Source organism: Gorilla gorilla, chromosome 5 (assembly GCF_029281585.2).
Source record: "Gorilla gorilla gorilla isolate KB3781 chromosome 5, NHGRI_mGorGor1-v2.1_pri, whole genome shotgun sequence".
Lineage (NCBI taxonomy): Eukaryota > Metazoa > Chordata > Mammalia > Primates > Hominidae > Gorilla > Gorilla gorilla.
The window spans coordinates 97,693,173-97,714,919 of NC_073229.2; the positions used below are offsets into that span (position 1 = coordinate 97,693,173).

Sequence of the window (21,747 nt, forward strand, 5' to 3'; positions counted from 1 at the left end):
GCGCCCTGCCCAAATGTGTTTTTTTCTTATCTCTCATTCAACAACAATAAACACAGACTTCTGTGATTAAAAGGGTGTGGGTTTTTCCTCACACACCAACTAAGCAATCAGTTCTGCAACAGACACCAGCTGGGTGTCTCCCAATTCAGTGCTGACACTGTCTACCTGGAGGTAGCATCAGATTCCACAGGTTGAAGGCCCAGTCCCCAAGATGGCCCACCACTGGAGACACCAGTCCCAAGTCTAGGCTTCTGGAACTTGTGACCTGCTGGCTTCAAGTTGAGGTTTCCACAACTGCCTCTTTTGGTTCAATGGATTTGCTAGAGTGGTTCGAAGAACTCAGGGAAACACTTAAGTTTATCATTTATTATAAAGGATATTACAAAGGACACAGATGAAGAGACGCACAGGACAATGTCTGGGGAAAGGGATGAGGAACTTCCATGCCCTCTCTGGGCGTGCCACCCTCCAGGAACCTCCATGTGTTCAGCTATCAGTAGGCTCCCCAAACCCTGTCTTATTAGGCCTTTTATGGAGACTTCATTGGATAGTCATGATTAACAACCATGTAGAAATGTGATTGGACAGAAAGGGTGTGATCTAACACTAATAGACTCAGAGGGAAACCCAGCAAGTCCTGTTCAGATTCTTCTTGGCATCTCTGTGCAGCATTCCTTCCTCCAGGGTATGGAGAGGACCTCTTTTCAAATGTGGGCATGGGGTCTTATGACCTACAGTCCAACAAGGTAGGCCACATAATTTTTTTTTTTTTTTTTGAGACAGAGTCTCACTCTGTCACCCAGGCTGGAGTGCAGTGGTGCAATCTCGGCTCACTGTAACCTCCGCCTCCTGGGTTCAAGTGATTCTCCTGCCTCAGCCTCCCGAGTAGCTGGGACTACAGACGCCCGCCACCACGCCTGGCTCATTTTTGTATTTTTAGTAGGGACGGGGTTTCACCATATTGTCCAGGCTGGTCTCGAACTCCTGACCTTGTGATCCACCCGCCTCAGCCTCCCAAAGTGCTGGGATTACAGGTGTGAGCCACTGCCCCAGCCACAGAATTTCTTTATGACCAGTTCCAAGACAGAAAGGTGGGGGAAGATTCCTGCCTTGGGAGAAAAAGCAGCAGGTGAAAGGAGGGCAGGAGAGGATCAGAAAGATTCTGTTTCCTGAGGCTACTTCTGAGGGCTAAAGGCGCTCAACATAACAAGAGCTATGGGAGTTATGAGCCTCGAACCATGGATGAAAATCTATATCTGTATCTATATCTATCTATAAAATCACACACTGTTTTCCAGTTTCTTGAGTATTATCTTAGAGATATTCTGTACACTTGTGATTTAATGTCTCCAGGAGACTTCTGTATTTTTATTTAAGGACTAGAGAAGATGTGTATATCTCTGAGATAGAAGGAAAAGAACAAGGGGAGAGACTGAAGAAGTAAATGAAAGAGGAGCTCCTAACTGGGTGTGATAGCACATGCCTGAGTAGTGCCAGCTACTTGGGAGGCTGAGGCAGGAGGATCGCTTGAACTCAGCTTGGGCAACAAAGCAAGACCCTGTCTCAATTATTTAAAAAAAGAAGAATTGCTGAAGCAAGTCCTTAGAGGAGGTGGGAGAGAGAGAATCAGTGTAGTGTGGGCATATGCTATAGCAAGAAGGACTGACTCTATTCAGAGCTAGGAAGGGCAGGTTGATGGCAACAGAGATTTCTGATGCTGTATCCCTTAGGAGGCCCAAGTTCCTTGGCTTTGTGGTAGCAGAAATGTGTGTAGAGAAGACGATGGCTCGAGCAGGATGCAGAAAAGATGTCAAAGAGTCACTGTGGACACTAGGAAACATCACAGAACTGTCAGATCCAAAAATCAATTCACAAAGGTTTATTTTGATGATTTATAAAAGAAACATTGCCATAGCAATTTAAAGCTATTTACAAATTTAAAAATAAATGTACATAAATGTATTCACATCACATTAAACAGTTTTAAAATATTACAGGTAGTGTTGAACACAAAACATAAACTAAGTTTTAAGCCACATAGGTGTTCTGAAAGCATGCTCAACAACCACAACCACTGGAGGATGGTCCACTGGAAAAATATGATTTCAGGAACCAGAAGTAAAGATGATTACCCTAGTCTCAGGTGATGTGGCCTTTAAAAGTCACTTTAACTTTAAGCTGCAACACAAACTTAGATGAAGACAGACTGAACAAACAGTGAGAATTAATTAAAAAAAAAATTCTCATGTAGCTTAAAAACATAGAACAGGCTGGGCACAGTGGCTCATGCCTGTAGTCTCAACACTTTGTGAGGCCGAGACAGGAGGATCGCTTGAAGCCAGGAGTTCAAAACCAGCCTGGGCGACAAAACGAGACCCCATCTCTACAAAATACAAACAAACAAAACACAGCACATAGAAATTTATACTGTGATCCATGTGAGAGTAGATTTAAACCAGGATGATCTTATTTGTGATTGACTGGGCATCGCGCTTTTCTTTCTTTTTTCTTTTTTTTTTTTTTGAGTTGGAGTCTCGCTCCATCGCCCAGGCTGGAGTGCAGTGGCGTGATCTTGGTTCACTGCAACCTCCACATTTTTCTTTTGCAGGTTGCATGCCAGCCGATATTCCTCTGTGCTGGGAAGGGAAAGTTTGAGGATGTATCAAGACCACAGCAGTGGATCTCACTGCTCTTGCCTACTCAGGGCTTTATCTACACATTGATAGCCCCTCAGAGGAAAAGCACCAGCCGAAGAGTCGACACTGGCTCTGGGCTTGGATGCTGCCTCTGATAAACGCTGGGCACTCTGACCCTGAAGCCAGGGAGGTAGTGCTTGGCAGCTGCCTGGGCACACTCCCCTCAGTCCAGTTGCCAGGCCAAATTATACAGTGGATGGCAGCTCCACAGAGATGCTAAAGTTTGAGGTCTAAGTGTCAGAGAGAGCTGACAATTTTTATGAGGAAAGTGAACAACAACAGGTGTTTATCAGTACCTGAGAATTATCATCTAGTTTAATTAAGCAAAGGTATTAGGAGGTCTGTTTCAGCTCATTCCCTTTAGTATGGCCCTAAAAAATCAACAGAACTGTCCTACTTCATGTTGCCCGACTTGCAGGCAGGTATGTGAACCTAAAGTAGAAGTCCTAGCATATATATTATTCATAATTAAACACAGTTCATTTTATTATTCTGGCAACTAGTGATATTTCATGATTATAGGCCTTAAAAATCTAATACAAGTACAATTAAAAAAAGACATAGAATGCTTACACAATACAGAAGGCACTTTGAGGTTACATGATAAATAAAAATACATTAATAGAGGCAGGATTATTTATTGGTTCCTTCAGTGTCTGTGTCCATGGTGATCATTGAGAGCCCAGTTTTGTACTTCACCTTTGGCGAATAGTGTAAAGAAAATGGCACCAAAAACATTAATAGCAGCAGCAATATAGAACACGGTTTGCCATTCTCCAACAGTGTTCTATAAAGAAAGAAAAAAAATGCAAGTGAAATAAAATTTTGTGTGTAGTTCACTTCATTAAAAAGATAGTGTCACAAGAATGTTAAAACAGCCACATTATTCATAAAAGCCTCATCCCTGAAACAACCCAAATGTCCACCAGCAGTAGGATAGTGGTATATTTGTTCAACGTAATACAATACAGCAATGAGAATGGGCTACAACATCATAAATACAGCTCACAAACAAAATATGAAGCAAAAGAAGCCAGACAAAAAAGGTACATACTAAATTATTCCATTTATATAAAGCCCAAAGTCAGACCATACTAATCTAGGGGGTTAAAAGTTGGGAGAGTGGTTCCACTTGGTGAGGGTGAAGGAAAAATAGGAGGACGTGGTACCTGGGGTCTTACTGAGGGAGGTAATATTCTGTCTCTTGATTGGGTGCTGGTTACACAGATGTATTAACTTTGTGGAAATTCATCTAGCTGCACACTTTAGATTTGTGCATTTATTTATTTTTGTTTTTATTTTTGAGACAGAGTCTCACGCTGTCACCCAGGCTGGAGTGCAGTGGCGCAGTCTCGGCTCACTGCAGCCTCTACTTTCTGGGCTGAGGCGATCCTCCCAACTCAGCCTTCCAAGGAGCTGGGATTAGAGGTGCATGCTACCATGCCTGGCTGATTTTCTTTGTGTGTGTATATATATGTATACGTATACATATGTATATATGTATATATACATAGACATATACATATATATTTTTAGTAGAGATGGGGTTTCGCCATGTTTCCCAGGCTGGTCTTGAACTCCTGGGCTCAAGTGATCCACTCGCCTCAGCCTCCCGCAGTGATGGTACTACAGGTGTGAGCCACCACGCCTGGCCTGGATTTGTGCATTTAAAAAAAGTTATACTTCAATAAAAAGTTTACTGAAGATAGATAGATATACTTCAATAAAAAGTGTACTGGCATGTCCCTGAATCATGCCTAACACTAACTAACACTAAGAAAGTCTTATGCCTGTGCACGGTCTCCCAGGTTCTCAGGTGAAAGGTGTCAGGTGGATCAAGTAAATACTGTTAAGATGAACTCAAGTTCAGCTTTGAGGATCTGTGACATCAGAGAGAGGCCTGGCAAGTATAAAAGATCTTGAATGGCATACAAAGCAGGATATAACATGGGATCTGTCAGTAAGACAACTGTTCAGTGTATAACCCTGTGGCATAAAAATATCAGACAGTTATCTAAATTTCTGGGTCATGTGACTACCTTTAACAACCATTTTTTGGATTTTTTCAATTTCAGTCTAACCAGAGTGGTGACTATATTTGCAGCACTAAATAAGAAACACACGGCCGGGCGTGGTGGATCACGCCTGTAATCCCAGCACTTTGGGAGGCTGAGGTGGGCGGATCACGAGGTCAGGAGATCGAGACCATCCTGGCTAACATGGTGAAACCCTGTCTTTACTAAAAATATAAACAATTAGCCGGGCGTGGTGGCCGGCGCCTGTAGTCCCAGCTACTCGGGAGGCTGAGGCAGGAGAATGGCGTGAACCTGGGAGGTGGAGCTTGCAGTGAGGCCGAGATCGCTCCACTGCACTCCAGCTTGGGCAACAGAGCAAGACTCCTTCTCAAAAACAAAAACAAAAACAAAAAAACCTGGTTGGGCGTGGTGGCTCATGCTTGTAATCCTGGCACTTTGGGAGGCTGAGGTGGGTGGATCACCCGAGGTCAGGAGTTCAAGACCAGCCTGGCCAACATGGCGAGACCCTGTCCCTACTAAAAATACAAAAATTAGCTGGGCGTGGTGGCAGGCTCCTGTAATCCCAGCTACTTGGGAGGCTGAGGCATGAGAATTGCTTGAACCTGGAAGGCGGAGGTTGCAGTGAGCTGAGATCATGCCATTGCACTCCAGCCTGGGGAACAAGAGTGAAACTCCGTCTCAAAAATAAATAAATAAATAAACCAGGCCAGGCGTGGTGGCTCACGCCTGTAATCCCAGCACTTTGGGAGGCTGTGGCAGGCGGATCACGAGGTCAGGAGTTGGAGACTGTCCTGGCTAACAAGGTGAAACCCTGTCTCTACTAAAAACACAAAAAATTAGCCAGGCGTGGTGGTGGGCACCTGTAATTCCAGCTACTTGGGAGGCTGAGGCAGGAGAATGGCGTGAACCCGGGAGGCGGAGTTTGTGGTGAGCCAAGATCGCGCCACTGCACTCCAGCCTGGGCAACAGAGTGAGACTCTGTCTCAAAAACAAAACAAAACAAAAAAAACAAACCAAGTAGGCCAGGCATGGTGGCTCATGCCTGTAATCCCAGCACTTTGGGAGGCCGAGGTAGGTGGATACCTTGAGCCCCGGAGTTTGAGACCAGCCTGGGCAAGGTGGTGAAACCCCATCTCTACAAGAAGTAGAAAAATTAGCTGGACATGGTAGTGTACATCTGTAGTCCCAGCTACTTGGGGGGCTGAGGTAGGAAGATCACCTGAGCCTGGGGAGGTTGAGGCTGCAGTGAGCCATGATTGCCCCACTGCACTGTAGCCTGGGCGATGGAGACCCTGTCTCAAAAAACAAAGAAACAACAAACAAACAAAAAACCCAAACAAACAAGCAGTAGAACTAGCAATGAGGAAGTGAAAGAGAAGGCACTGGGAAGCCAGTATGAGGTCATTTATTTGGGAAAAAAGGAGAAACATGAAGAAAGGAACACCCTGTGGTGGTTATACTTGTCTGAGATGAATGCATTTTAGTGAAAAAAAATCTTAGATACTCATCTTAAATTCTTCTGAGGAATCAGTCAATAATTACATCTTATACCAGAAAGAAATGTTTGAAACAGCTTCTTAGGATTACTAAGACAAAGCTGCCCTGTGTGGTCTCTGGGATAAAATAATACTTCAGTGTTATCTGAAGGCAATGAGTGAACTTAAAATCAATCATTGTACTACAAGTCTCACACAGCTCCTAGTTTGTTTTTTAACAAAAATTCCACCAGTTTTTAGAGAATACTGTTTTGTTTATAACAACATTGAACCTCAGACACGCTTTGAATTTTAATTATTGCATTATTTATTTATATGCTGACTCATTCCACAAAGTTTTTGAGGCAGTGCTCAAAGTAAGAAATTACAGGCTGGGCGCGGTGGCTCATGCCTGATATCCCAGCACTTTGGGAGGCTCAGGCGGGTGGATCATTTGAGGTCAGAAGTTCGAGACCAGCCTGGCCAACATGGTGAAACCCCATCTGTACTAAAAATACAAAAATTAGCTGGGTGTGGTGGCACGTGCCTGTAGTCCTAGCTACTTGGGAGGCTGAGGCAGGAGAATCGTTTGAACCTGGGAGGCGGAGGTTGCAGTGAGCTGAGATCACGCCACTGCCCTCCAACCTGGGGGACGAGTGAGACTTCATCTCAAAAAAAAAAAAAAAAAAAAAGAAAGAAATTACAATTGTGAAGGTAAGTGTGTGCTTTTCCTTTTTTAAAATAATATACTTTAGAGTTTTATTTGGCCGGGTGCAGTGGCTCACTCCTGTAATCCCAGCACTTTGGGAGGCCGAGATGGGCGGATCACCTGAGGTCAGGAGTTCCAAACCAGCCTGACCAACATGGAGAAGCTCCGTCTCTATTAAAAATACAAAATTAGCTGGGCGTGGTGGCACATGCCTGTAATCCCAGCTATTCGGGAGGCTGAGGCAGGAAAATCGCCGGAACCCGGGAGGCAGAGGTTGTGGTGAGTTGAGATCGCGCCATTGTACTCCACCCTGGGCAACAAGAGCGAAACTCCGTCTCAAAAAAACAAACAAACAAACAAACAAAAAAACACACACACACAAACAAAAAACAAAAATTAGCAGTGCATGGTGGTGGGTGCCTGTAGTCCCAGCTACTCGGGAGGCTGAGGCAGGAGAATTGCTTGAACTTGGGAGGCAGAGGTTGCAGTGAGCTGAGACTGCACCACTGTACTCCAGACTGGGCAACGGAGTGAGAAACTTATTTTATTTTGTTCATTTTTTTATTTTTATTTTTTATTTATTTTATTTTTTTGAGACAGGGTCTCCCGCTCTCACCCAGGCTGGAGTGCAGAGGCATGATCATAGCTCACTGCAGCCTCAAAACCCTGGGCTTATGCATCCACCTGCCTTAGCCTCCTAAGTAGCTGGGACTACAGGTACAAACAAACCACACCCAGCTAAAACAGTGATATCCTTGTAATAGCATTAAACAAATGCTGTCACATATCCCAAATCAAGCGCAGTTCCCACTTGTAAACATACAAGACTGTAATTCAGGAATCCATATTTCCCTAGCAGAAGTGCTGGCATTATCAGTAAGTGAAATGAACACATGGTAGCGAGCTGACTTAGGTTCTGGTGTTGCCACCCTGCTCCATGAGGACAAGGTTAAACATTTTGGACATGTCCATATTGAGACACAGAACTTTAGAAAAAGCATTTCTACAACATTCCTTTTTATTAAGTGAGAGGAAATAGTAACAGGGAGGTACCGTGTCACTTAAGGAATTAGAAATGGTAGATGTGGAGAAGAAGTAGGAACACTATCTGTGGGGAACACATATATGTCTGAAATCAGTATATTTGGTAATAAGAAAGTCTGTAAGTAAGTCCTGAAATTCTTTTTTTTTTTTTTTTTTTGAGACGGAGTCTTGCTCTGTTGCCAGACTGGAGTGCAGTGGCGATGTTGGCTTACTGCAACCTCCGCCTCCTGGGTTTGAGCGATTCTTGTGCCTCAGCCTCCTGAGTAGCTGGGACTACATGCACCTGCCACCACACCGGCTAATTTTTGTATTTTTAGTAGAGACGGGGTTTCACCATGTTGGTGAGGCTGGTATTGAACTCCTGACCTCGTGATCCACCTGCCTCGGCCTCCCAAAGTGCTGGGATTACAGGCATGAGCCACTGCGCCCGGCCAATATCACAACTTTTAACTACTTTTGTGGTTTCAGCTACAGTGTCTTCATTTGACTTAGTTCAATTGTTTTGTCTAAAATCCAAAAACTGTTCTTTGAAAATATACTTTCCCATCCATTAAGGCATTTAGCTTTTTGTTGCTAAAAAGAATTTCATAAGAACATTTAGAATTTTAAACTTAATTAAAATACACTGAACTTTGACACAGATGTGCAGCTCCAAAACCTTTCCAGTTTACAAGTAAATTATCTACTTACATCAGGGGTCAGACTTTTAGCAATGACGGGCCCAACCATTCCTGGAATAGTGGCAAATGTATTTGTGATGCCCAGGAGGATACCAGCATACCTGTAGAAACATTTTCATAGACGTTTATTATTGTGATACACATTTAAACAGCTTCATTCTTTCCTTCTTCTTTTTTTTTTTTTTTTGAGACAGAGTCTCATTCTGTGGCCCAGGCTTGAAGCAGTGGGATGATCTCAGCTCACTGCAGCCTCTGCCTCCCGGGTTCAAGCGTGCCTTAGCCTCCTGAGTAGCGGGGACTACAGGCATCCACCATCATGCCGGGCTAGTTTTGTATTTTTAGTAGAGCCGGGGTTTCACCATGTTGGCCAGGCTGCTCTCGAGCTCCTGACCTCAAGTGATCTGCCTGCCTCGGCCTCCAAAAGTGCTGGGATTTCAAGTATGAGCCACAGCGCCTGGCTGCTTCTTTCAATAGACAGCTATTCTGCTCCAGGTTGTGTTCTTGTGAAATTTTATGTCTAAATAAAATGTCTTATTGAAATGGGATTCTATATTCAGCTGGTGAAAAACTTGCATTTCAATAGTGAAGTAGCATTTTAACATTACATAGAGGAAGGCCGGGCGCGGTGGCTCACGCTTGTAATCCCAGCACTTTGGGAGGCCGAGGCGGGTGGATCACGAGGTTAGGAGATCGAGACCATCCTGAGTAACATGGTGAAACCCCGTCTCTACCAAAAATACAAAAAAATTAGCCGGGCGTGATGGCAGGCGCCTCTAGTCCCAGCTACTCGGGAGGCTGAGGCATGAGAATGGCGTGAACCTGGGAGGCGGAGCTTGCAGTGAGCAGAGATCGCGCCACTGCACTCCAGCCTGGCCGACAGAGCGAGACTCCGTCTCAAAAAAAAAAAAAAAAAAAATTACATACAGGAACACAGCCATGGAAATAACCCCTTTTTATAGTGATATAGGAAAGTTCTGAGATATCATTTTCATACAGAAAGCTTAGCATGTCTAGCTTAAAGTTTTTTAAGTTAAAAAAATTTCTTTCCTGATTTGAAAATTCAATTGTAATTAATTTTTGAAAATTAATACGAAAAAAGAAAAAAATAAGGAAGTAAAATTACCTATAATTCTTCCCCATAGAGATGATCAACATTAACACTTTCATAAATATCCTATTTTTTCTGTCTGTATATATTTCTAGTATGTTATTATAGACGTGAGATCATATCAAACATAAAATTTACTTGTTCCATTAATTACATGTTTTTTTTTTGAGACGGAGTCTCTGTCGCTCAGGCTGGAGTACAGTGGCGCGATCTCAGCTCATTGCAACCCCCGCCTCCTGGGTTCAAGTGATTCTTCTGCTTCAGCCTCCCAAGTAACTGGGACTATACACGCATGCCATGTAGGTCAGGCTGGTCTTGAACTCCTGATCTCAGGTGATCCACCTACCTTGGCCTCCCAAATTGCTGGGATTACAGGTGTGAGCCACTGCACCTGGCCTGATAATTCATTTTTAAAATTGCTACCTCTTTTTTTTTTTTTTTTTTTTTTGAGACAGAGTTTCACTCTTGTTGCCCAGACTGGAGTGCAATGGTGTGATCTCGGCTCATTACAACTTCCACCTCCCCAGTTCAAGTGATTCTCCTTCCTCAGCCTCCTGAGTAGCTGGGATTACAGGCATGCACCAGCATACCTGGGTAATTTTGTATTTTTAGTAGAAACGGGGTTTCACCATGTTGGTTAGGCTGGTCTGAAACTCCTGACCTCAGGTGATCCGCCTGCCCCAGCTTCCCATAGTGCTGGGATTACAGGAGTGAGCCACTGCGCCTGGCCTAAAATTGCTGTCTCTTTACTAGGATGTTTGTCCTGTATATATTCATGAATTCTGGACTTTGAAGATTGTATCTCTTAGGTATCATTTCACATAATCTTATACCTCCTGTATTTCCTGTACACTGATAGTTTCCAGACTCTAGATCCTAGGGGGTTCATTAGATTTAGGTTTAATGTTTTTGGTAAAAAACAAAAACAAAAACAAAAACAAAACACTTAAAGGTGAAGGAGGAGTTCAGTTAAAAAAAGTGCTGCTTAACTAATTCAGTTATGTATAAAGATCACAGAGTTTTATGTTCAAAACTTGCGCATACACACAGCACTATAACAAAACCATGAAGTACAGATCTTTTTGGCTTATCCCCTTTAGGAGTGTATCTAAATTAACCAAGCTTGGCAGAGCCTCTCTTTTCTTTTTTTCTTTTTAAACCATTAACACCTTGGCAGTAAGAGGAGTCAACTGCAACGTTGCCAGCCTTTCCAGTGACAGATATTAAGTGCAGACAAATGCCATGAAATTCTAAATGTCAGCAACAAGAAGCTCATTCAAGTACTTATATTTCACTTGGCCAGGACAGGCCATGAAAGATTGATGACTATTTGGAAGAAAACAAGTTGTATGGACTCAGTCTGGATTCTGTGCTGTTGGAGTACTATTGGAATTAATAGCTGAAAATCTATCTAATTCCCATGAATTCGGGCAACAAAATTACCATAGAAAAATCTCTATTTTGGGGCCGGGTGTGGTGGTGCATGCCTGTAATCCCAGCATTTTGGGAGGCTGAGGTGGGCGAATTGCTTGAGCCCAGGAGTTTGAGACCAGCCTGCGCAACATGGTGAAACTCTCTCTCTACAAAAAATAAAAAAACACACAAAAAATTAGCTGGGTGTGTTGGCTCAGGCTGTAGACCTGCTCGCTACTCAGGAGGCTGAGGTGGGAGGATTGCAGGAGGATTGCTTGAGACTGCAGTGAGCCGTGATCTTGCTACTGTACTCCAGCCTGGGTGACAGGGTGTGACTCTGTCTCAAAAAATAATAAATAAATTAGTAAAATAAAATCTCTATTTCAGTCTATAGAAGTAAAGGCCTATAAAATCCAAGTACACATTTATATGTTAATAGGAATATTATTTATTGGAAAACCTTGTATCTATTTACTGACTATTTATTGGAAAACCTTATATCAGACATGTTTATGAGGGTTTTATATATCATATTATATCATTTTAATTATAAAATCAACCCCATGAGGAAGGATTATCTTCATTTTATTTTTTAAATTTTAAAATTTTGTTAAGTTTTTTAGAGGTGGGATCTTGCTATATTGCCCAGGCAGGTCTTGAACTGCTGGGCCCAAACGATCCTCCCACCTTGGCCTTCCAAAGTCCTGGGATTACAGGCGAGAGCCACTGCACCCAGCTGGATTATCTTCATTTTATAGATGAAGAAAAACCATAAAATGTCACCCAATTTGTCTGATTCTGAATCAGCACTTAATATTATAATGTTATAATCTACAATGCTACCTTGTTAAAAAAAACGAAACACAGTAATCACTGAACCCAATCTGTAGGAAAGATAAATTTTCTCATGCTTCATTTGTCACCACAAGCCCTGGTGTTGAACTTATTTATGGCTTGTTTATGGTCCTCAAGTGCCTCTGTTTTAACTAGTAGAGAATTACACTGAATGGGCCCTCAGTTGTTACCACAATAAAAAGCAACTATGAAAAACATAAGATATGTAATCCCCAATAAGATATGTAGCCAAGACTCCTGCAACTAGAAATAACTGGTGTGCTTCGAACGAAGAAATTCCAGTTGGAAAAGAAAAACTAAAAAGCTCATCTGAAGAGCTGAATCAAAATATAAGAAAGTTATCCTTTGAGCTAGAACTGCAAGGTTTAAACACACACACACACACACACACACACACACACACACACACACACACACACTAAGGGAGATAAATAATTTCGACTTTGGGCTGGGCATGGTGGCTCACGCCTGTAATCCTAGCACTTTGGGAGGCCGAGGCTGGCGGATCACCTGAGGTCGGGAGTTCGAGACCAGCATGACCAACATGGAGAAACTCTGTCTCTACTAAAAATACAAAATTAGCAGGATGTGGTGGCACATGCCTGTAATCCCAGCTACTTGGGAGGCTGAGACAGGAGAATCACTTGAACCCAAGAGGCAGAGGTTGCGGTGAGCTGAGATTGCACCATTGCACTCCAGCCTGGGCAACAAGAGTGAAACTCCGTCTCAAAAACAAAACAAAACAAAAATAATAATAATAATTTTGATTTTGATGAGATTTATTTATTTATTTGTTGATTTAATTTTTTGAGACTGAGTCTCACTCTGCAGCCCAGGCTGGAGTGCAGTAGCACAATCTCTGCTCACTGCAACCTCCAACTCCTGGGTTCAAGCAATTCTCATGCCTCAGCCTCCTGAGTCAGTGGGATTATAGTCGCCCGCCACCACACCTGGTTAATTTTTGTATTTTTAGTAGAGATGGGGTTTCACCATGTTGGTCAGGCTGGTCTGGAGCTCCTAACCTCAAACGATCCAACCGCCTCAGCCTCCCAAAGTGCTGGGATTACAGGCATGAGCCACCTCACCCGGCCTACTTACATTTGGAATAGTTGTGTCTCAGTCAGCTGAGAACAAGTACAGCAGTCCTCATTATCTGAGGCATAAAGGCACTTGCTTACCATCCTCCCAACTGCTACAACTATTTGCTGGCATCATTTATGTTACTAAAACTGTTTAGCTTCTTATGATATCTAGATAAATGTCTTTTTCGGCTTATAAGACTCATAAAATTTCAGGGTTGGACCTGGGTCTTTAAGATGTAGACTTCAACCACCCACCTGATGCTTGAAGCTCAGGCACAGGATCCCCCTGCTGCCTGTCCAGCATTATACTTCATGACATGACCCACCATCATCCAGACCAGCTTAAGCTTATACAGATGCCAGCAGGAATCATGTTAATTTCATGTTTGTGTCTTCAACATCTGGTACAGTGCCTGGCACAGTGTTTCTCAAATGACTAGATCCGTTAATGAGCATGCTATTACACTGAAATTTAGTAGTGACAAATTTATCTAATTGTACATCCAATTCATCTTTCTCCACCTTGTCCAAAAGGGTATCTATCATAGGAGACCTGGCTGAAGTCCTGACATATCAAATCTACTATATTTTCTTTATTCTATTAGGCTAAAAATTATGTTGAGAAGTTAGACTGTTTTGCCATTTTGGCTCTTAGTGACCCAGTGGTGGCTCTTTAGTGGTCAGCATTTTCCTTTCTGAAAGCACACCAATCATCACTTTAATATTTTACTTGGATTGATCTGTGACCCTGGTCACCACACCTGACTCAAAGTTAGCCAGAAAATAATTACATTTATTGCATTATATGCAAATACCTTTATTGCATTATGAGCAAAGTGTTCTGTGTGTGTTCTATTTAATCTTCAAAACGATCTTATAAGGTAGGTACCATGGATATTTGGTTTTCTTTTTCTTCAGCATCTATTTTCATCTTTTGACAATAGCACTATTTTTTTTTTTTTGAGATGGAGTTTCACTCTTCTCACCCAGGCTAGAGTGCAATTGCTCACTGCAATCTCCACCTCCCATGTTCAAGTGATTTTCTGCCTCATCCTTCCAAGTAGCTTGGATTACAGGTCCTACCACCCCACCTGGCTAATTTTATATTTTTAGTAGAGACAGAGTTTCACCATGTTGGCCAGGCTGGTCTTGAACTCCTGACCTCAGGTGATCTGCCCACCTTGGTCTCCCAAAGTGCTGGGATTACAGGCATGAGCCATTACACCCAGCCGACCATAGCTCCAATTTTTATCCGATGATCCAATTTTCTTTCATTGCTAGTTCAAGAGAGCAGAGGGGGCCCTCATCAGATTCCAGAGATTCTAACAAGACTTCAGGAACCTGATGAATCCTAAGCTACCTTTCAGATTTATTAAATGGTGTGGGTGACTTACCACCTTCTGGCTGGATGGCTGCTGAACCAATTTTATGTTCCTTATAATTTTTTTTTTTTTTTTTTTTGAGATGGAGTCTCACTTTGTCGCCCAGGCTGGAGCACAGTGGCACAATCTCAGCTCACAGCAACCTCTGCCTCCCGGGTTCAAGCGATTCTCCTGCCTCAGCCTCCTGAGAAGCTGGGACTACAGGTGTGTGCCATCACACCCTGCTAATTTTTGTATTTTTAGTAGAGATGGGGTTTCACCATGTTGGCCAGGCTGATCTCGAACTCCTGACCTCAGGTGATCCACCCACCTCAGCCTCCCAAAGTGTTGGGATTACAGGCGTGAGCTACCGTGCCCGGCTCAAAATGACTCATGTTTATTTACATCTTCATGTGTTATAATGGATGTTACCGATGGATTCCTCAGCATCCATTCCCACTCCCCACCCCCATCTGTGTAGCAATAGTGACGTCTGAGGGGCACTGACCCGTTGACTTCTAACTTTTGGGGTAGGTGCTGATTGTCCTAAAGTCACATGATATTCTCTTGGCCATTGGGGTTGGTTCATGTGACTCAGTTTGGGTCAACCAAAATGAAGCCCAGGACTTATTTCCATGGTGGACAGAGGAAAAGATCCTTTTCTTTCTGTTTGATGTGAATGAAGAAGCATGTAGTCCTGATTGTTGCTGGCAATCATTTCATTGTGTGATTTTATAAGCAGACCCAGTCTTAGGACAAAACTACTACTGTAAAAGACAGAGAGTGAGAAAGAAACAATCTGTGGTGATATTAGTAGGCAGCTGTATATCAACTCTTGCCTGAAGCCTATTATCTCTGGATACAATTCAGTGAATCAATAGATTATGCTGTTTAGCCCAGTTTAAATTAGAATTTCTACACTTCAACTAAAAACATCCTAAGCGATAACATAGCCTAGAACTATTTCTTGCCAAAACTCTCAATTCCCATATCCCTTTGACTATTCGTCAACCCTAGGCTTGACAAAACCTCAAGTCTTGGCCAGGTGCTGTGGCCCATGCCTGTAATCCTAGCACTTCGGGGGGCTGAGGCGGGAAGATCACTTGAGGCCAGGAGACTGAGACCACCCTGGGCAAGATAGGGAGACCCCATCTCTACAAAATATTTTTTGAAAAATTAACCAGGCATGGTGATGTGTACCTGCAGTCCCAGTGACTCAGGAGGCTGAGCAGGAAGGATTACTTGATCCCAGGAGTTCAAGGCCACAGTGAATTACAATGGCGTCAGTGCACTCTAGCCTGGGTGACAGAGTGCAGCTTATCTTAGAGTATTTATTGAAGAGATAGGAGACTGAGGATTCATAGAAATCAGAAGATTCTGTAGCAGTCCAAGTGTGAAGATTTTGAGATAGTGAAAAGAGGGTAAGAGTCCATCTGTCTTTTCTCCAAAATAAATTCATATCTATTATTTTTACAAATAAAGTGTATTAAAACTTTTGGGTTAAAATATTTACATAGCTCCCTTATTTACCTTGTCAACTGGCACAAAATGGTTTTAGAAGTATGTGGCTCAAAGAATGTTTCCAGAGAGGTAGCTGCAGAAAGAATTTTGGGCTTAAAAGTAAAAATTTTAGGTTCAAGTTTTGGCTCTATCATTTATTATATTAGCTGTGTGCTGTAAGATAAATCACTTAACTTCTCTTAAGTTTCCTTAACATTCAAATAGGGCAAAAATACTTACTTCAAAGGAATGTTTTAAGGGTAAAATGGATAGTGTTTGTGAAAGTGATGTGTAAACTATCAAGTGCTACACAAATATATTTGCACATAGGTAATATAGTTAGACAAATCAATTGGTCTACTCTTTGACATTCATTCATCTGAAAAAATGGCTACTACATGCCAAGTGCCATGGAGAGCCCTGAGGACAATAAGGGAGTTTCTGCCTTCACAGAGTTCCTAGTCTAGCTGGGTGAACAGACACAGTTATAATGAATTATTACAATGTTCTAATGAGAGCACTGTGGACAGAGGTGATGATAGTTAAAAGTTTAAATTTAAAAACAACTTCCTGCTTTAATTATTGTGTAAATTAAAGTCTTGTTAAGAATTTAAAGTCCTTCCTATAGTAGTCAAATCCATAGAGGCAGAAAGTAGAATGTTGGTTGCAGGGCCTGGGAGGAAGGAGAAATGGGAGATGGTGTTTAATGGGTACAGTTTCTGTTGAGAAGATGAAATTGTTCTAGAGATTGTTGGTGGTGCTAGTTATGAAACAATGTGAATACTTAATGCCACAGAACTGCATACTTAAAAATGGTAAGTTTTATATCATATCTATTTTATCAGGTTTTTTTTTTTAGATGGAGTCTCGCTCTTGTTGCCCAGGCTGAAGTGCAATGACGTGATCTCAGCTCACTGCAACCTCTGCCTTCTGGGTTCAAGCGATTCTCCTGCCTCAGCCTCCTGAGTAGCTGGGATTACAGGTGCCCGCCATCATGCCTGGCTAATTTTTGTATTTTTAGTAGAGATAGGGCTTCGCCATGTTGGCCAGGATGGTCTCAAACTCCTGACCTCAGGTTATCCACCTGCCTCGGCCTCCCAAAGTGCTGGGATTACAGGCATGAGTCACCGCCTCTGGCCTTTTATCAGGATTGTTAAAAATATAATTTAAAGTCAATCACAGCAAATCTTTACGTTAGTACTCACGAAGGAGCAATATCCAGATGGTTGATGCTAAATCCAGAAGAGCAAAAGCCTCCCAGTGTTGTTGATATAGTTAGGAAAGCAACGGCCAAAGAATAATCACAGCCAATGAAGCCAGCAGCTACCAAGAATACTGCAGGTCCAATCATTCCTGGAGTTAAAAAGTTATAAAAGGGAAAAAACACCCAGCATTAATATTTGCTCTACCTTAATATGGTATAAATCTGAAATTTGAAATTGCTGCCACCTACTGTAGAAACACTATATTGCCTGGAAGACTAACAAATTTCATGAGAAAAAAAATGCTGGAAAACATGGCCGTAATACAACTAATATACTATAAAAGGAAAATCTCATTATGCAATGTTATTAAATCTACATGTGGCCAAAACTCAGCTAAAATTCCATGGTGTTAGAGAAGAACAAGACAAGAACAACTTAAAAATATGTTTCTAGAGAGAAGCAATAGCTGACACAGAATGTGATTTAAAATACATATAACCAAAGGAGATAAACTGAATAATAAACTCTGATGGATGAGGTTAGAATAATACTCCATCTTGCCCGGGTGTGGCAGCTGACACCTGTAATCCCAGCACTTTAGGAGGCTGAGGCGGGAGAATCACTTGAGGCCAGGAGTTTGAGGCCAGCCTGGGCAACACAGCAAGACCCTGTCTCTATGAAATATTAAAAACAAAATTCACCAGGCATGGTGGTGCACACCTGTATTCCTGGCTGCTCAGGAGACTGAGGCGGGAGGATTGCTTGAGCCCAGAAGTTCAAGGTTACAGTGAGCTATGATGGCACCACTGCACTCCAGCCTGGGTTGTCAGAGTGAGACCCTATCTCTTAAAAAGATTTTTAAAAATCTCTGTCTTCATTCTCTCTCTCTCTCTTTTTTTTGAGCTGGAGTCTCGCTCTGTCACCCAGGCTGGAGTGCAGTGGCGCGATCTGGGCTCACTGCCACCTCTGCCTCCCAGGTTCAAGTGATTCTCCTGCCTCAGCCTCCTGAATAGCTGGAATTACAGGCCTGGGGCACCACACCCAGCTAATTTTTGTATTTTTAGTGGAGATGGGGTTTTGCCATGTTGGCCGGGCTGTTCTCGAACTCCTGACCTCAAGTGATCTACCCACCTTGCCTCCCAAAGTGCTGGGATTACAGGTGTGAGCCCAATGCCCGTCCTTGGTTTTTTTTTTTTTTTCTGCCCCACATAATCTGCAGGAATCCTCCCTAGTATTAACAACTGATAAGAATACACATTGGTCATTACAGGCAGTTAAGCGTAAAATATGAGAAGGGACTTAATGAGTGGGCTGTTAGTTTTTCTGTGTCTACAGCAGTGCTATCCAATAGCTCTCTGTGATGATGGAAATGTTGTATTTGTATATACTGCAACTGAGGAACTTTAAAAAACATTTCAATTACATTTACTTACTTATTTATTTATTTTCTTGTTTTTTTGAGACAGGGTCTCACTGTCGTCAGGTTGGAGTGCAGTGGTGCGATCATGGCTCACTGCAGCCTTGACTTCCCAGGCTCAAGTGATCCTCTGCCTTGGCTTCCTGAGTAGCTGGGACTACAGGTGCACACCACCATGTCTGATTAATTTAATTTCATTACTTTTATTTATTTATTTTGAAATAGGGTCTCATTCTGTTACCCAGGCTGGAGTGCAGTGGCACAATCTGAGCTCACTGCAACCTCTGCCTCCCAGGTGTAAGCAAGTCTTGTGCCTCAGCCTCCTGAGTAGCTGGGATTACAGGCATGTGACACCATGCCTGGCTAATTTTTTTTTTTTTTCACTCTTTTTGCCCAGACTGGAGTGCAGTGGCGAAATCTTGGCTCACTGCAACCTCCGCCTCCCAGGTTCAAGCAATTCTCCTGCCTCGGCCTCCTGAATAGCTGGGACAGCCACACACCACCACGCCAAGCTAATTTTTGTATTAGAGATGGGGTTTCACCATGTTGGCCAGCCTGGTTTCGAGCTCCTGACCTCAAGTATCTGCCCGCCTCCGCCTCTGCCTCCCAAAGTGCTGGGATTACAGGCAACAGCCACCGAGCCCAGCCAGGGTCTTTTTATAATGTAATTACTGAAGTATAGTCACTGAGACTTCCAGGGTCTCTACTGGAGACTTTTAAAAAGTTACATGATTGTCTTAGACAGTTTTATTTTTATGTACATTTTTTTCTAACTATTTTTAGAGACAGGGTATTGCTCTGTTGCCTAGGTTGGAGTGCAGTGTTGTGATCATAGCTCTCTGCAGCCTCAAACAACTAGGCTCAAGAGATTTTCTCACCTTAGCCTCTGGAGTAGCTGGGACTACAGATACATACCATCATGCCCAACTGATTAGATAGTTTTAAAAGTTACCTTTCTAGGCCGGGCACAGTGGCTCACGCCTGTAATTCCAGCACTTTGAAAGGCTGAGGTGGGAGGATCACTTGAGCCCAGGAATTTGTGACTAACCTGAGCAACATGGTAAAACCATGTCTCTACAAAAAATCAAAAATAATTAGCCGGGTGCTGTGGCGTGACCTGTAGTCCCAGCTGCTCAGGAGACTGAGGTGGGAGAATTACTTGAGCCTAGAAGGTTGAGGCTGCAGTGAGCCATGGTTGTCCATCCTGGCCAACGGAGCAAGACCCTGTCTCAAAAAAAAAAAAAAAAAAAATTACCTTTCTGAAAGCAGAGTCTGAAACGCATGATTATTTATGGATTCTTTGAGTTCTTTGATTTATAGCTCCTTATTTGATATAATAATGCTAGTAAATATTTTTGGATTGAAACTTAAAATGCATTCACTTAGAAAAGGGATGGAGGCTTAAAAATACTTTGATTACATCTTGTCTAAAGTTGATATAAAAATCTTCATTGCAAAGTCTGAGCTGAAAGCACAGTGATATATAAAATTGTGAGGGATGATGTTTGGCACAGCAAGCCATTTTAAAAATAATTATAAGCCATGGTGGAGATAAATCTTTTATAATTTTTTTTTTTTTTGAGACAGGATCTCACTCTGTTGCCCAGGCTGGAGTGCAGTGGCGCGATTTCAGCTCACTGCAACCTCTGCCTCCTGGGTTCAAGCAATTCTCCTGCTTCAGCCTCCCAAGTAGCTGGGATTACAGGCACTTGCCACCACGCCCAGCTAATTTTTGTATTTTTAGTAGGGTTTCACCATGTTGGTCAGACTGGTCTCGAACTCCTGACCTTGTAATCTGCTCACCTCAGCCTCCCAAAGTGCTAGGATTACAGGCATAAGCCACTGTGCCCAGTGAATATTATAAATCTTAATCCTCAAAATGTATGATTCAAAAAGAAACATATTGTAAAGAAATGCACTTAAATGCATCATAGTGTTTTGTTATGTGAACAAAATAAAAGACTAATATTATCATTTTTATTTTGTCTTGAACTGTTGTGATATTGTGATTTTAAAAAATATGGCTGGGGGCTGGGTGTGGTGGCTCACACCTGTAATCCTAGTACTTTGGGAGGCTGAAGCAGCAGGATTGCTTAAGGCCAGGAGTTCAAGGCCAATGTGGGCAATAAAGCGAGGCCTTGTCCCATTAAAGAAATAAATTAAACAAAATGGCTGGGGCTGGGTGTGGTGCCTCACTCCTGTAGTCCCAGCACTTTGGGAGGCCAAGGCGGGCAGATGACTTGAGTTCAGGAGTTAAAGACCAGCCTGGACAACGTGGTGAAACCCTGTCTTCAGTAAAAATTAAAAAATTAGCTGGGTATGGTGGTGTGTGCCTGTAGTCCTCGCTACTCAGGAGGCTGAGGTGGGAGGATCACCTGAGGCTGAGGAGGTTGAGGCTGCAGTGAGTCAAGATCATGCCACCACACTCCAGCCTGGGCTAAGAGTGAGCCCCTGTCTCAAGAAAAAAAATAAGAAAAGAAATATGGCCAGTGTGGTGGCTCATGTCTGTAATCCCAACATTTTGGGATGCTGAGGCAGGAAGATCACTTGAGGCCAGGAATTCAAGACCAGACTGGGCAACATAGCAAGACCCCATTTCTATTAAAAAATTGTTTTAAAAAAGAAATATATATTTGGTCTCTGACCCTGGTTTTTTGGCACACAGCTCCTAAAACTTTTGGAATTTCTGGAGTGGTAACAGTGTCTTTTGTATGCTAATGAGACAATTGGTGGCTGGGGGTCCCCATACAGCTTCAGGATGGTGGCTGGATTAGAGGTCTGGGACTTTTGGCACCACCCCCAAACTCCAGAGAGGGGAGAGGGGCTGAAGGTTGAGTCAGTCACCAATGGCCAATGATTTAATCAATCATGCCCATTTAACGAAGTCTCCATACAAACTCAAAGGGACAGGGTTTGGATGATCTTTTGAGGTCGGGGTTCTTGGAGGGTGGTGTTCCAGGAGAGGGCATGAAAACTCCCTACCCAGTCCCACATATGTTGCCCTATGCAGCTTTTCCATCTGGCTGTTCATCTATATCCTTTGCAATACCCTTTATAATAAGTGGGTAAACATAAAATAAAGTGTTTCTCTGAGTTCTCTGAGATGCTCTAGCAGATTAACTGAACCTGACAAGACAGTCATGGGAACCCTGATTTATAGCCGGTC

General features: G+C 42.8%; 1 protein-coding gene across 7 annotated transcripts in view; it reads right to left on the minus strand.

Moving 5' to 3' along the window:
* Positions 1-1,864: 1,864 nt before the first annotated feature.
* The window catches only part of SLC17A5 (solute carrier family 17 member 5), a 58,911-nt gene continuing 39,028 nt past the window's right edge, over positions 1,865-21,747 (minus strand). For 5 of the 7 annotated variants that reach the window (XM_031012174.3, XM_055390631.2, XM_031012176.3 and 2 more), the window contains 3 exons: positions 17,165-17,312; positions 8,651-8,741; positions 1,865-3,483 (listed from right to left, as the gene is read on the minus strand). In XM_031012174.3, coding sequence (XP_030868034.2) covers positions 3,346-3,483; positions 8,651-8,741; positions 17,165-17,312 — 377 coding nt within the window. In that variant the 3' untranslated portion in view covers positions 1,865-3,345. Of the gene's footprint in view, positions 3,484-7,128; positions 7,227-8,650; positions 8,742-17,164; positions 17,313-21,747 lie in introns of all 7 variants that reach the window. The other 2 variants (XM_055390635.2, XM_063707707.1) reach the window with 2 other exon arrangements.